Genomic DNA, 17,488 nt, shown 5'->3' with positions numbered 1-17,488 from the left:
TAATGCTTTTTTGTCATTTTTTATTTATACGGATCTTGTCTGTACACCAGCTTTGATTATTTGTAATATCTTCACTTATTCTTACAACATTTGTATAAACTTCAAGATTATAAAAAAACCGGTTTTTTCTAAAGTGAACATTGATTGGTTAAATATTTCTCAGTCATGTCCTGTTTTTGAATTTGTTTGTTAGCTTTTTGGTCATGAATGTTTGTCTCTAATATTTAATTAACTGTGCATTTGTATTCAGATATCGCAGATCTAATTTATTCGTTCATTGTTTAATCATACGTTTTTTGATTGAGTTAAGTCTGCCAATTGATATTTTATCGTATGTTTTTCTTTGTTGTGATGTTATGCTATTGTTTCAGAAAAAGGGAGAAGGTTTGGATCCATTAAAACGTTTAATCCCGCTGCAAATGTTTGCACCTGTCCTAAGTCAGGAATCTGATGTACAGTAGTTGTCGTTTGTTTATGTAATATATACGTGTTTCTCGTTTCTCGTTTTGTTAATATAGATTAGACCGTTGGTTTTCCCGTTTGAATGGTTTTACACTAGTAATTTTGGGGCCCTTTATAGCTTGTTGTTCGGTGTGAGCTAAGGCTCCGTGTTGAAGGCCGTACTTTAACCTATAATGGTTTACTTTTTAAATTGTTATTTGTATGGAGAGTTGTCTCATTGGCACTCACACCACATCTTCCTATATCTAATAACGCGTTAATAAAAACCGATAGACTAAGTATATAAATTAAAATATAATATTTGTATTTCCCACATTACTGGGCCCATAAAGTGGGTCTCATTGGGGTCTAAGCGTGACGCGGGATTGCCGATTTTTTGTAAGCGTGACACGTGAAGTCAAATTATTGTGGCGTGAAAACGGGAAATGAGGTCTTGCGGGACCCGGGAAATGACAAAAAAATGAGAATTGCTTACGTACATAGTGTAAGCGGGATACGGGAATCTGACAAAACAGTAAGCGGGATCCGGGATCGGAACCCCCCAATGAGACCCCCCATAAAGGACATGTAATTCTTTAAAACGGGAGATAACTCAATTTTGGTTCGAATAAATAGTTTTTCTTTGAAACATTCAGGCCATGTTTCTTCATTGTTGATTGATTGATTGTTGGGAGATAACTCAATTTTGGTTCGAATACATAGTGTTTCTTTGAAAACATTCAGGCCATATGTTTCTTCATTGATGATTGATTGATTGTTGGTTGCTTAACGTCCTTGTTTCTTCATGGTAATCTTCATTTGACTGAATAAAAAGGTAACGACACATACTTCCTCTGATGATAATGTTCCATATGTTCTGGTGCCTCAGTGGAGCTGGGACTTTTATACTCAATACATTTTAAAATAGTCTACTAAGTCCCAGGATGGAGGCATATCCAGTTCCCTTTTTTAGGTCCTTTTTTTATCTCAACTTTAAGTCAAGTCATCCCTATAGGAATAAGTGACATATCACATTTATCCCTTGAGTTTTTTTAGGTCTAATATTATTTCAAATACAGATAAAGTGCTATGGTGTCTTTTTTCATCTTGGATTGTAAATAACAGAGAAACCGGTTTGTAATCAAGTAAGCAAACTTTGATGCAGGAATGCAGATATTAACTGATGTGGATTTTAATTTAAAAGAACAAATTTATCAGATTTTAACTTATTAATATTATAATTTTACAATCATAGATGGAATACCCGATCATATGCGTCCATGGTTTAGTTTTAATCCATACAATGTTTTAAGTAGGTACAAGGACATATATTTTAGATATAAATATAGATACGTGTTCGTTATTCAAAAATATAGCATATAGATTATTTTGCATTTCACAGATATGTTTTTTTGATTCAGGTAGTTTCTAAACCAAATATGTATCATGTCCGATGCTTACTTTTGAATATCTCTCAATATAGATAAACATTGTCCATAGATTCTTCAGTTGGTGCAACATCTATAAGATATTGTGACCCGGCAACATATTCAAATACAGTTAATTCATATGTAAATATAATGTTGCTCATAATTTTAAACATGCATATGGTTTTGCTCATCATTGAAGGCCGTACAATAACCTGTAGTTGTTAACTTCCCTGTCATTTGTTTTCTGTTCGAGAATTGTCTCATTTACTATCATAATATATCTTCTTATTTTTATATAGGCTAATAGCTTATCTATCTCAAAAGAGTATTTGCATAAAAGGAGTACATGACATTCTTACGTGCAAATCATTTACACGAAACTTGTAGATTAAGGTAATCAGAACTTTAGTTTTTCTCTTTATATTTAATCAGCTAAGATTACATAAAGGCAGTTGGTTTATTTCTACTTAAGTGGATAGGATCTGAACATAATGTTACACTTGGAAGAATGTTAAACAAATCGTATATCACTTGTTGATCGCCACTTTTTAAAGATCTGTTGGAAAAACCATTAAAATTTATTATTTATGTCATGACAAGATTTCTAATCACCGTGATATCCTTGGGCTCGTTAATATACCACAACTTGTACATAAATATTAAAATACTTTCAACGTCTTGACATTTCTTTGGCAGACGACAATTTTAAAAGTCACGTGGAAGACGTCGTTGGACCATGGTGTTTATACTTGCGTGATTACGCGTGTCACTCTCGACAACTATTGGTTCACGGCTTGGTGTTCAACCACTTGTCACTCGAACGGAGTAAACACTTTCTACTACGATATCATTAGTATAGTACGGATTAAAAAAATGTAGGACTATGTAAAACATTATTAGAAGTGATGATGGCCTGCATGGCTATCTACTGGACATTTATTTTTCTGTATCTTATTATATCTATAGTTGAAGCTCAGAATATATGCTACAAATGTGATTGTACTATCAGGTAAGTAAATATTGTCTACCTATATATATATATATGATATTAAAATTTCACCTTAAGATGTCTACAGTCATAACCGACCTGTAAACTAGGTGCAATCAAACTATATCTGTATGAGTGCATAGAAATCGAATTATTTTTATTTTTTGAGAGAATCAATTATTGCAACTTCAATTTCTTTTTAATGACTTTTCAAGTCTTATTGTTACATTACGTATTCTAACTAAGTGGAGTAAAACATTGTTTATATTTTTTAATTCCAGCAAATAAGTTTTAAAACTATTATCGCAACTTAATGTGTGTAAAATCACATCCCAGTTTTTACAAAGTAGTTTTGATGTGTCAAAATATTTGACTAAAATTATAGAAGTCTAGTTTGAGAAACAAAATTCTAAAACAAATGAACTATAATTTGATTTTTTTTTATTAATAAGAATAAAAGCTGTGCGTTGTATTCCACTCATGATCTGAAAAGTTATCGATAACAGTCTAATTTTAATTATAATAAACAGTATAAATATGCATTTAAAAAAAAACATTAATCAAATGTTAAACAAGTCGAACAAGCCCACTCCCTCTCCCCTCATTTTGACTATTACTTCATGTTGGACAGATTTAAGTAATAGATGTCCTAACCTCCTTAAATTGGCCGTCTATTTGTTGACTACTTAAAACCTGCAGCGAACTAATAATTAGGACGAGTACAAAGTAACAATATCAATTTCTAGGATTACAAGAATTAAGAGATATTATTTCCAGTCACTGGAAAAAACAAACCAGAGGTTTCGTTTTTTTTTTAAAGAAAAATAAGATCCCTTCTCACCACCCACCCGCCCATGCATTTAAGAAGTCATTTACGGACTAGTGATATTTTCTTACGACTGTAAAAATTGATATCTAGATATTTCTTGCTGCTAGTGTTAGTAAACAGCATTTTGCGATACTGACAAACTAGAGTTACAAATTATATTTTGTCAAATTGACGTACGAACTGTCAGTATTTACGAACCAGTAAATATATTTTAAAAATCCAACTCCTTCAGGCAATGATGGCCTAAGATGGATGTGGCTATTCTTTTTATGTTCCTTTATGTTATAAATCTCTTAAAGTAAGTAAGTAAGTAAGTAAGTACATTTTTATTTAGAGTCGGCATGTATATACATAACAACAGACAAAACATGAGCTCTGGTGAGCTCTTCAACCTACTATCACATAAAAAAAAATCATGCAGCATCATGCAACTACCAAAGAAAAATGAAAAAAAACATGCAAATATAATGAAAGCAAATCTTTTTGATTTGTGAGCCTCCAGAGTCAAAGTTCATATAGCGCCTCTATGTGCATTGAACTGGGGAATCCGTTATTCGAGTATTTATACCTGACTCCCAAATAAGAGTTTTAGCGTTTTCATTGACATCAAGTGCTATACTGCCCAGTCCAACAAAAACTGGAAAAATCAACCAAGCCACTAGATATGACTACCATCTATTCCAATACGGTGAATAAAACGTCTCGCACAACTTCAAATTTCGATATTTCGATAAAAGAAAGGGGATGTGAATATACAATAAAAAAAAAAAGAAGTCTACAATATTGCGAATGTAAATCGCATCGAGTGGGGAAAAGATAATGTGTATAAATTCATTTTAGACAAATTGTTTTCAAAACGATAGTTGGTACTTACACAGTCGTACTTTTAGAATTTCTACTAAGAAGTCCCTTCCCAATATCAAGCTATGTATCCTATTTGCAAGGGAAAAGGGGAAGGGGAAGGAGTCTGAAAACATCTTTTATTAAAGATTAGTGACAGAAAAGTACCTGGAGCAAAACTTTGCTGTACTTTCTAATGTTTTGTTCTGATTGAAATATGTAAAGTATAGGTGTTGTGTTTAGTTTTATGTCGTCGAACTTTTTATTTAGTGAACGCACCTGTTATAAAGGAGTAAGGAACAAGTAACCACAAGTTTCACTTAAGAATCTACCTTGCATAATGCTGTAATAAAATTTAGAAAGCATGAAATTAAATGGAGAAACACTTTCATCACAGCGTACTTTTCTTTCTGCTACATTAATTTTAGATAAGTAATAACAAGCTTAAGAAAGATGCAAATAAGGTTTATCTTAGTCAATGATAAGGTGAAATTATGAGGCAATTTGTATAAAAATATAGATAAAGATGAGGAACAGTTTCGTTAAAGATGAGATATTTTTTACGGTGTCGTTGTCCTTAAAATCTGATCATTTTTTTCTCTATAGACACAGTGGAGTCACATAACTCTGTCTTATACAGGACAAATCTGTAATAAGGTCTCTATTATTAGCGTACGTAGTTTTTTTTCCTGGACAAATATACACCCAATCCGACTATACACACTATCGACCAGGAAAGCGATTAATTGTTAAAAATAAATCTTTGGCCAAACTCTCATGGTTTTTTTTTATCGGACCCAGCCTTTTTTTTGTGCGAATTTACAAGATAAGTTAGGTTCGCTAGTTACCGTGCAAAGCAGGACCGATATGTCATATAGCTCAACCAAATCTGATGAAAAAGTCGAAATAATGCGATAGATCTGAATTTTAATCAGATTGGATTAAAAAAAAATTTCGTACCAACACAAGACACACACCCAGAAAAAAACCCTGTTTATGTCGTTGGGTGCTGTCTAATTGACATACATGTTACATCTTCTTTTAATCTTACTGAAGGAATTCAAATTATCTTACATCTCCTTTAAATCTTACGGAGGTAATTCAAATTAATGGTACATGAAGAAAATCGTGCTAAGAGTTTATAATTGGAGGTCAATAGGCTTGGAACCAAATCGGCTCTGCAATTCTTTGTATTATCTATTTTAACGTATTTGGGAGGTTTGGGAGGTTTTTAATATGCTCTGTTGTGAAATTTGGAACTTTCTTTTGATATGAAGTTTTTTTTAAGTTGGAATAAAAAGTCGACAATTCGCTCATTTCGAATCCATTTAAACATTCCTCAAACAACGTAGTTGCGAAGAAGGTCGGGACAGGTATACACTTTGTATACTATTTTGGAGATAATTACATTTTTGCTTAATTAAACTGATAAAGACGTATTTTAAGTTTGACACATGCTTAATAAGTTTTATACAAAAATGGATATTCAAGGTAAAGAGAAGTGATAACGATTAAAAGGGAAATTTTTTGTGAATCACTCGTCTACAAAAGCACGCACATCAAACAATATGAAAAAAAGAAAAATCTTTAGAAACAGCTAAACAAAAGTAAATGATATCTGTAGTGAAATTGAGCCGGACATTTAAAGAAAAGTTTCAAACACTTCTTTTATTGTCTCCAGATAAGACATAATAATAAGAAAACACGAAACGCGTCTTTTATTATTTATTCTTGCCATAAATATGACTAAGCTAAAGAGCAGATCTGACCACCCAGGGTACACTTGGATAAAAACATACTTGAATAGGGTTATAACACTCCAAATAAGCAAGCAAAGTAAATCTATTCGATGGCAATGATTACCACATGCTCCTGGCTATCTTCTATTAAATTGTTATGGGTCTTTAAAATGTAATCCGAATTTTGTTAAAAGAATAAATTTTAAGCAGGGATGACTGAAAAAAGCCCAGGATATTGTGGCAATTTGTTAAAATCCATCGTTATCAAGGATTTGTAGCAAAACGAAAGAGATAGTGAATTGTAAAGATTTATTTAAAACTCCTCGACAACGGAGGAATAAGAGAATTAAAACGTTCTTCTGTACTTAAGCTATATCTAATTTATTTTTCACAGCAGGGTATGTAAGCACGAGTACAGGATTTTGTTATCGGTGTAAACTTTGTCTTTATTTACAATATCAATGTTATCAGTAGCCACTCTCCGTATACTGACATTTCCGTAGATACACGGCTACCGATGAATCTGGTTGTCAGAGACATTTATTCATTTGTATCTGTATAATGACAAAAAAATAGTACAATTTAAATTCCACTGTTAAGCCGTTTTTATTAATCTTTCTTTCTGCAGTTTATTCAGTACATGCACATTTGTTTAAGTCTATAACTACATATTATATAACTTTGTTCGTAGATATAAGCAAAGTAGACTCGAGTTAACGTACTAAATACTGCCCTCTGTAATCATTGTCATTGTACTTTATCTGTACATTTTTTTTGCATTGTCAGTTATTTAAAACTCCAACTTTGAAGCTCCGAAAATATACTTGAAAATGTATATTCCCAATTTTTTATACTATTTCAATATCACAATTGTATATAACTAATAGTCTATAGATGCTCTACAAACGTAAAGTATATGTACTGATTTTCAATATAGTTCTTTGAAAGGCCAATTACCCTAGATCCATGCTAAAAGTAATAAGCCAACTATAGTTGGAAAGACTTTCACTTAAACCCCATCGTCTGACATGCAAAATACGCATAAACACACATGAACGGGTATGAAACACAACAATAAGTCTTACCCTAAATTGGGTGGAAAGGCTACACAAACTGATATTTATCAGGGGCGGATTCAGCCATTTTAATAAGGGGGTTCCCAACCCAGGACAAAAGGGAGGGGGTTCAACTATATGTTCCCATTCAAATGCATTGGTCGGCCTAAAAAAAACGGGGGGTCCAACCCCCGGAACCCCCCCCCCCCCCCCCCTGGATCCGTCAATGATTTATGGTTTACGATATACCTGTAGCTGTGTAGTGGTACATTAGAGGCGTACTTGATCCTTATTTCTAGCGAGACAAACTATACCAAAAGGCTTGCAATTCATGATAATATCAAGAATCCTTGTTCAAAGACAAACATTTGGCTTTATGGAAGTTTCGACACTGGACATTATCTAAAAAATAAGCAGATGAGCCATTGCATGGAGTAATATTTTGTTATGAACGGTCACCATGCTTTAACCCCTTAACAATGCATTGAGGGAGGCGGATTTATAAAAGATTTTCCAAACTTGTTTCCGAATCTCCTATTTGGCTGCTTGGTTAAAAATTGTATTTTTTTTTTTTTTTTTTTTTTTTTTATTGTTATAGCTTTTTAATAATAAATACTATATATAAGATAGCGTGAATGTAGTGTGAACGATTGATGATGTAAATATACAAAACATATTTTAAACTTTTTTCCAGCGAGGAGTATTCAGATGTCCGAGCAGTGCGCAAAGTACAGCCAGTGTGTAATGAAGGTAGTTTCAAATGGTATAATGTATATGGCGGCGCCCTCAGAATTAACTTTAAACCAATATTTCGTGGTGAATTTAGACTGTGCTTCGTCTTACATGCAGAAAATGCAAGAGTTCAGATTTCACAAGAACTTCCAAATGAGTCTACATACAGTGTAAACTATAAACGACCTGCTGGATTAAAAAAACTTGTAGCAGCAGACGGCAGGACTAACGAGACATGTATAACGTCGTCTGGTGACCACATCCATTTGTTTCTAGAACCAGAAAGAACTGTTGAATCTACTGGCTTTAGTTTTGTTGACATGAAATTTATAATGGAAAAAAATAACGAAGAACTTGTGTACAACACAAAAGAAGGTAAGCAAAAACTTCTTTAAGATTTCTATTTTGTACCGATTTGTATGAAAGACTGAAAGACGTTCAAATTGCCTCTTGTAAGTAGTTTCGTTCTTGACACCTTACAAAAATTTCATACCACCTAATCAAATAGTTTCGTATTTACATATATCAAAACTGTATACTTCTAATTTCAAAAGAAATCGTTATACTAAATTTTGGAGAACGTGTACTGTTTAATATTTGAAGTTTAGTGTTGATCAGTTTTAATGGCTAGTCATTTAAATTTCGCTTACAATAATTTCTTGTTATGCATACAAAGGTAATTCGACAAAGTTACATTAATACCTCGCAAGGCTTTTATACGATTCCAGTATACGACAGAACATGCATCTTTTAAGTCAATATACCCCTTAAACATTGATATAACGGTCCAGTGTTTGATGCAGGTGTGCTAATAAAATCAGTTCAGGTCAACATTAAGGTTTTTAATTAAATTGGGAAACTATTTAAATTAGAAGTGGTAATCTTCTATTGAGGGTATAACGATGTGTCGAAACATGTCGACAGAACAATGACATGATGGTTCTCAATGAGAATTTAACCTGTACAATTGTTTGTTTGACTATCACAATTCCAACCTTATGTTTGACAAGAAACAACTTAAGAACAACCAATTGGTTTTAAATCTCCCTCATAAGAAAAAAGTGTATTTAATTTTCAGGTGACAGTAAATAGATGATCGTTGTCCCCTATGGAAAATCAATCTCCGTGAATATTTCCATTTCAAATAAAGTTTTTAATGCAATTGAAATGGATTCTTTATGATAACCATTAATTTCTTGTGGGTCAGAATGTCTTTTATAGTGTTGGCTTATTTTGAGCATTTTTATTGAGACTTAATGTAGCATGGTTATTTGTGATGTCATGCTGGAATATAGAAATAAAGTTAGTCGATGAATACATGTGCAATGACCCGTGGAAGATCTGATTGAAAAAAGTAACGAAAAAAGTAACAAAATCTTTAGATGCTCTTGAAAAGAAGTAAATTGAATAAATCTTCTTTTTCTAAATCTGATTCGTACTTTCTGTAGACTAAAAACTCAACCTGTTTGCAGCCATCAGCAGGGCATCAGACCACCCTGTCCCCTTGATCCGCAACTATAGGGAGGTATTTTATTTTATACCCATTGAATTAATGCTAATCGTTATAGAATGCATATAGATCTTCATTAATGACTTGCCTGTGACGAAATACATAATAATGTATGGCCAGTTCGTTTTGAAGTGATATTTATCATTTGGTCACACCATTTCCAGATGATCTTTACGTTTGTTGATTTTATAGGTGTTTATTCCAGAAATGAACTTGTTAACAATATTCTGCACTTGAATTAGTTACATGTTCATTAATATATGCGTTTTACCGGTTTCTTTTGCTAGTGAGTTAGTGTCGCTTTGTTTAATTCTAAAATTGCATTATTTATCAAAGTCTAAAATTGAAAGAAGCTAGTGATTTTACTGTGTTAAATCTTGTTGAAATTTCTATTGGAAACAATAGAAACCATTCTTGTTAAACGAAAATAAACAGGATAAATCTTTTTTTTAAATGAAATGATTTATTCATAAGGGTTTAAAAGATAATTCATTTTTACAATTCATTAGGCATTTTTAGCTAGCTATGTAATTTAGCGTTTGACCCTGGCACTTTGAATTCGATCCCAGAATTCTCATTAAGCAGTTAAATTGTCAAACTTGAATTATAACTTGTTTTTAAAGATTTGTAAAATATAAAAGAAGATTATTACTGGCCATCCATTTCAGTTTTCCTCTACATTAATTTTATGTCATACAGAAAGAATTGAAATGGGCACTTTTATCTCTATCATTATTATTTTTCTATGTAAATTTAAATATGAAAAATCTAAATAATTCGTCATGGTCGTCCTTGATGTCATAAATATCACATCATAAAATGTTTACTAGACATTGAGAGTCAACAGTATTATTATACTGTAACAGTTAGAAAGGATACAAAGTAATAAAATAGAAGATATTCCCATTTTAAATGCATCAGGCATGCGATATTCTTTTCTGTTAAGTTTGAGTTACAAGATGACCTAGGTGATAGCGAATATTAAACAAAATGAACAAAAGATCAGATACAGGTAAACCCGGTATCTATTTACCTCATCACCCGAGTCTGTCATTTTAGAGAGATGTAACTAAAGATAGATTAACGACTAATTCTTACAAGGAATTGATAGAATTCAATTAAATTTAAAATTTGAAATTCCCCAAGGATATGTTGGTGGAATTGTACTTTTTTCTGGAAAGTCTTCAATTTGAACCCCTCTTCTTGGAAAAAAGGGGGAATCCAATAAGGCAACGTTAGGAGTTGGACTTGTTAAAAGTATATGCCTCATCCTCTGTTCCTTATGCGCCATCGTTATACAATTTAACTTGACTGCATTACAATCATACAATATAACAGGATTTACAATAAAACAAAAATATTCAGAGTAAACTTTTGTAGTTTGTTTAGGGGGTGTTGTAGATATTTTTGCCTCTGTTGCAGATTTTGAATCAGAAGTGGGTGTTGTGGTTGAAGTTTAATAATATTATATATCAATAGTAATCTTCAGAACTAATTGAAAACAAATAAGTCCGTAGTCAGAATATCATACAGAAATTAATTTTATTTTTGTTTCAGAATGTAGACCATGTACCGACATAGAGCTTATACAAGCATACTGTTCCCACTCAGATGTCGGTAAGTAAGAGTACAAAACAGTAAACCAGTCTCCAGGGAACCCAACTCTTTCCCTGTATTCTGTAATTTGCTTCTCTTAATGGGTTATTTTTTTCTCTCAATCGTCATATAGCTTTGAAGTAACATAAGAAATGAGATTTTTATCATCAGGGGATCCTCTTAGTAAAGGACTTTAAATCGGATCTTTCATTTAATGGTAGAATGTCGTGTGTAAACAAAATGTCATCTTTTCCTTAAACCTACCAGACTATAAAGTCTGTATATACATAACTGACATAACTCAGGGTTCATTTCACTGTATATGTTATATAAGACGTATGTTTTTGTAATATCTATGCAGATTCAGTCTTTTTAAGTTTACTGAAGCATAAACAAATAAAAAGAACATCGAATTTTATAATACAAATGTAAATAATATTTTACATCATGTTTTATGTCATAAATAAGTTGTGAATACACGGAAATATGTTTTATCCTGAGGCTGAAAAATGTTTAAAAAAATGTTTATATAGTTTTAAAATAATCTACCCTTATGAAAAAATACTTTGAGTGAGAAAAGTTGGGATATATATACAATGAATTCGATATCATCGCTTGCTTGCGTATGCAATGCTGTTTACAGAAGCGTGGCGCATATTGTTACTACATGTCCTTCAGACATGTCCGCCTCCAATGTATATAGTCGTCATAATTTCAAACAAGACCATATTATATAACTTCTTTTACCATTTCACCATTTTAATATAAATTTCATCTTTTCTCATAAATTAAATTAAATATCAGCATGAATTCGTCCTGATTATTCTTGTGATATCTGGACGTTAGGCGTTTTAAAAAAACATTTATCTAGCATAACCATGTATGATTCCAATAATCTCTACGCCTGTCTTATCTGTCAGCATATGAATCATTTGGACGCGATACACAACGAGTACAACTATTAAACTGGACAATAAAGTAACTAAGGTTATTGTAATTAACTATAGCCACGATTTTATCAATACGATCAACAATTATTAACTCAGTTTCCCGCATTTTTTACAGTGATTGTAGGGTCCATGGATGACGTAAAACATATACAGGACCAAACTGATATCAGCATCAAAATATCTAAAGTTATCAGAAACAGGGAACTTTTAATAGAGGGACCAAAGAGAAGAAATGGACCTTATATTACAGAAACAATGACAAGACATAGACAGTGTGGTGTCGAACATGGACCAGGATTATTTTTATTTACTGGAAAATGGCGATTAGGGCAGCTCAAAATGACATGTTCTCCATACTTTAATGACTGGAGTTTAGTATCCAAACGAGCAGTATTAGAAGGTTCAATGGATTGTCCTGTTGTCAGCTAGTAATTATTGTGAAGTCGAGTTTTTGAACAGAACTGTGATATTGTTAAACGTGCAATGAATTTGTAAATATGCTTCAAGTTGTTATTTTATTTCAAAGTTTATTGTATTACAGTAAGATCTCAGTTATCATGTTTCACATTGACACTGTATATATTTCATTTCTACACGTTTTGTTAAATGTATTGTCCACATTTTGTTGGGTGGGGACAATGAAATATCAGATAACAGGGTGTACTGATTATAACTTCAGTTTTAGTACCTGTTAACTTCATCACATACCTACTGAAATATGTTTTATGATACACGGGCACCTGTCATCCTATACTTTAGGTAAAACATAAATTTGCAGTAAAACATACCAATGTATTCATCAAGCTGATAACCCGCGCCGTTGCTTATAGGGACAAGTTGCATTGACCATGAAGTTTCATATGACCCATTAGAGGGAGAGTGATTTTTTTTCTTTCACCTGTATATCTTATTTACAGAAAATAAGCAAGAATGTGAACATTATGAATGAGTTCACCCATATGTATCATTTGAACATGCACTTATGTTAATGCACATTCACTTTCATTACTGAACATTACAATTTCAGCAAACACATGTAAATAGCTGTTAGCAATGCATTTAAAAGTATAAAACTTATGATGCATGTAAGTAAGTCAGTTAAAATAAGTACTTAAACTTTTCTTTTAAAAATATGCCAAAAAGGAACAACAACAAAATTTAATCGAAGGACAGACAACACAATGTCCAAAAAGATAAAATTAAAAAAAACGTTCATAAAACTTTACGCACAAATCTGAAGATTAAAAAATTATGTCTTGGGGTTCAAAATGGTAGACAGCTCCTGTTCCTATCTATATATAGTGGTAAGTAGCTGACTATCGTATTTCGCGATAATCTGGTTCCCGAAACCAAAGTTGTCCGTCTTTCTTCATGTCTATATTTTGCCTGATGCTTTATTAAGACATGTTTCATGACATTCAGTAACAAATGATTTACAAAATATTTTATAGTTGGTCTTGCGAATTTTAACTGTTATAGATATAACGAAATTCAGTATACTCCGGAAAATATCCATATGGTTAAACAAGACATTCTTTGCATAACTTGAAAAAATATTATATTTTAATAATTATTTTTGTCAACCTAGCTAATGTCAGAAACTTGACAAATGTTAGTTGGTTATGATTTATATATGTTTGAGATCTCTGAAATGTTAATTATGTGTTCAATGATTCAAAAGAATAAAAAATATATGTAAAAGAGTATGTTTTATGACTTGCATATTAATTACAGCATGTTATACTTGACACGTGACATCAGTTTACACTTACGTCCGTCATATAGTTTGGCCAAATTATACTAAACTTATTATCCATGTAGAAGTTCAGGAACTGTTGAGTTTAATAGTTCACCATTTATAATTATGAATTGGTTGTAATTGTTTGACCATTTTTTGTTGTTTTTGTTTTTTGGTTCAACCTTCTTTCTTGTATCTAGTTTAATGAAAGGAGACACAATAAGAAAGAAATAATGAACAATGCTATTAACCGCTGTTGTTCAGAGCCTGAAGTGTGAATACCTGTAGTTTACAGGAATAAAGTGGCAGTTTGGATAATATACCACTGGCTTTTTAAGTGTACCTCAACCTGAGAGCATATTATAAAAATCTAAGTTATAATAAGGAATGTATGGTCGGTTCAAGGAACAAGAAGTTAATCTGATGTAGAAGTGAATAGATATACCTAGGACATCAGCGTTACCCTACAGGTATTCTTTGAGGAAACCTTTTCATGCGATGATCTTAATTCTTCAGGGCATTTAGTTACACATTTCAGTTATATATGCAGTGCACTAGGATCTTTATTGGGTTTAAATGCATTACAATCTTCATTTTAACATTTCAACAACATTTTGATGTCCTCACAGTTTGTGCGTTGCTTTTAATGCCCCCGCCCTAGCGGATGAGACGTTAAGTTTTATCCTTGTCCGTCTGAATGTTTGACCATCCGTTTGTAGTTTACCGTTCTCTTAATTTAGTTTTCGTTTCTGTTCTCGAACTTTTGTTTGCATCAACCAAATGTTATGAAACTTATGCACAATGCGTATTACAACAAAATGCAGATCAAGTTTGACTGTTCTAGAGTTATGCCCCTTTACAAATGAAAAAGAAAATGTTGAATATTTCGTTTTTGTTCTCTTGCTTAGTTTGCCTCAACCAAATGTCATGTAACTTATACACACTTATTACAACAAAACTCAGATCAAATACAAATTTGGTTAGCATTACTGTTACCATTCTTGAGTTATGTCCCTTTATAACTTGTATATGATTTGCAAGAGGGGCATCATATGTGTCCCATGGACACCTGTGGCGGATCCAAAACTCTTTTTAAAAAAAGGGGGGGTCGCTGACTGACCTAAAGGGGGTGAGGGGTCCCGCTTCAGTGATTCCTATATAATCAACCAAATTATTCCCACGAAAGCCCCCCCCCCCCCCCTGAATCCGCCTATGGACACATTCCCCATTTATTTCTTATTTACCTTACACCGTCCGATATTTGCCATATATTCGTACCACAATCTCTTGAGCCCCTTCGGTTATTTGTTTTTTTTTGTCAATCTTCAGAGGATTTTATGTAGATAGCAGAATTTTTTTTATATTTACTTTTTGGAAGTTTGCTGTTTGAGCGATTTAGAGCTTTGATAGATGGCATAGACGCTATTTTGAGTACTTACTGTATACACAACTCTGACTAAATGTCTTGTTTGACATGAGTTAGTTTCTTTGATTATACCCCTTTTATTCACTTTAATTTCTTTAAATGCGCTACCATGGAAATGCGATGATGAATTAATTGTCTACACGTTTTTGTTCGTCATTCTTTTGAAACAATTAGAAACACTGACTGGTAAAAGTTTTTCTAACTGTTTTTCTTTAATCCGTAGGTACACTTCAGGTCAAGTGGAGATTTAAAGAAAACACAAACACCTGCCGTGATTAATTACAGTTGTAAGATAATAGCTGACCGTTAAACTATCGTTGTAAAGAATGCCGTCATTCACGATGATTCGTTTCGTATTGTTAGTAATCTATGGTGCGTACGCCCAAGGGTAAGTGATACCTGGTAAAGGGTCAGACGATGAACACTGTAATCTTAGGTTTTATGTTCTCTATGTTTCTGTGCGATTGCACCTTTGATAACAAACTTAACAATTGAAGAAAATGATACGTCTTGAACCTTGAATAAACCACCAGTACATGCGTGATAAAGTACAGATAAAGACATCTCTTGTATTTGACGATCAAAGAAAACGTTCCGGCTCATCACATAAAACGCAAAGTTTCTAATTTCTTAAGTTAATTCTAATTGTCATCATTAAATGAGTATAAAACATATATAAATCTGTACTGTTAAAACATTCAAAATGCCTCCCATGAGCCTGAATAAATCATTGCCAACTAGCTATTTTGTCAGTTCAAGTACGAATATGATGCTGGTCAACGAAGAAAAAAACTGACTTATTATACAGGTCATACATTTCTATGATATATATAGATTCCACCACTGCATCGAGTGTAATACGATATTTATCTACTCGAGACAGTTAAATTTTCAAATTTAAAACGCGAGGCTCGCCGAGCGTTTTAAATATTTAAAATTTAACTGTCGAGAGTGGATAAATATCGTATTGCACGAGATTTGGTGGTGGAATCTGTTTCTCTAATAATTTTTAAACGATATGCAGACACTCTTATTCCTTCTTTTCGAACGACCTGCAAACAGATGTGTTCTTCCTATGCGACGTCATCAGGCATGGTCGCCTTTTTTCATGACGTCACAATAGGAATTTAGGAGGAAAGCAAGCAAATTTAACTTCATAATCGAATTTTGACCAATGAACATCCGAGATCAAGTGAACCACACGTTGATTAAATAAAAAATAATCGACGAGTCAGGAAAAGGACAAATCGAGTAAGAATTGGAGAAGTATAGATTATAACATGCCCTTTTCCATATTGGCCACGGTATCATCCCGATATGGGTCGAGGGATGATACCAGGGCCAATATGGAAAAGACATGTTTATATAATCTTTTTATCACATATTTAATTTCTGCAGAAAAGAGAAACAAAGGTCAATTATAACAATTTAATGAAAGATAAAAGGTAAAATCTTAAACATTTTATCACAAACGTGTCGTTAAGGACATAGTGACGTCACGTCATTTAGAATCAGGGCACAATATCAATATGGTCTTTTTTGCCCCGGGCAATTTTGAGGTTATTGCATATGCAAAACCAGACGTATTCGTAACAAATATGTGATAATATCAGATTATTACATGACATTTTTCATATCGCATGTATTATCAGCCCTAGGTTCAATATCAGCCCAAGAGCCGCATGGCTCGAGGGCTGATATTGACCGAGGGCTGATAATACATGCGATATGAAAAATGACATGTTATGATCTTTTTATCATATGCTTCAACAGTAGAGAAAAAAAAAACAGATTCATATATTTATCCTTTTACGTGGTTCTCGAAGTTTAAAGAGTAAAAAAGTTCACAGCCGTCGGGAAAAAAATATGATACATTCAATATGAAATTTTTTCTATCGTATGCCTCAACAGAGAGAGAAAAAAAAACATTTTTAATGGACGAATCGACCAAATAATAATTCAACAATATACGTAATGATCATTGTTTGGAAAAGTCAACTTTTTAAAGAAGTTAACTTTTTAAATTATGTTTCAGAAAAACTTAAAAAATGCATTTATTAAATAATTGCTTTTTTTTTTTTTTTTTTTTTTTTTTTATTATTTTAAACAAAATACTTTCCAGTATCCAAATAATTGTTTTGTACACTACTTTGTAATGTTTTTCACTGAAAACGTAGCATTGAGGTGTATTTTCCGGAATTAGCCGAGTATTAC

General features: G+C 32.5%; 1 protein-coding gene across 1 annotated transcript; it reads left to right on the top strand.

Moving 5' to 3' along the window:
- The first annotated feature begins 2,318 nt into the window (after window positions 1-2,318).
- On the top strand, window positions 2,319-13,813 carry LOC139488119 (meteorin-like protein). The gene is made up of 4 exons (XM_071273510.1): window positions 2,319-2,880; window positions 8,017-8,429; window positions 11,122-11,181; window positions 12,226-13,813. Exons 1-4 carry the CDS (start codon window positions 2,777-2,779, stop codon window positions 12,537-12,539), a joined length of 891 nt encoding a protein of 296 aa, XP_071129611.1. The 5' UTR covers window positions 2,319-2,776; the 3' UTR covers window positions 12,540-13,813.
- Window positions 13,814-17,488: the final 3,675 nt, after the last annotated feature.

This window comes from Mytilus edulis, chromosome 9 (genome assembly GCF_963676685.1).
Source record: "Mytilus edulis chromosome 9, xbMytEdul2.2, whole genome shotgun sequence".
NCBI classification, from domain to species: Eukaryota; Metazoa; Mollusca; class Bivalvia; order Mytilida; family Mytilidae; genus Mytilus; species Mytilus edulis.
The sequence above is the reverse complement of the archived record's forward strand: the minus strand, read 5'-3'. Positions and strand labels throughout refer to the sequence as shown.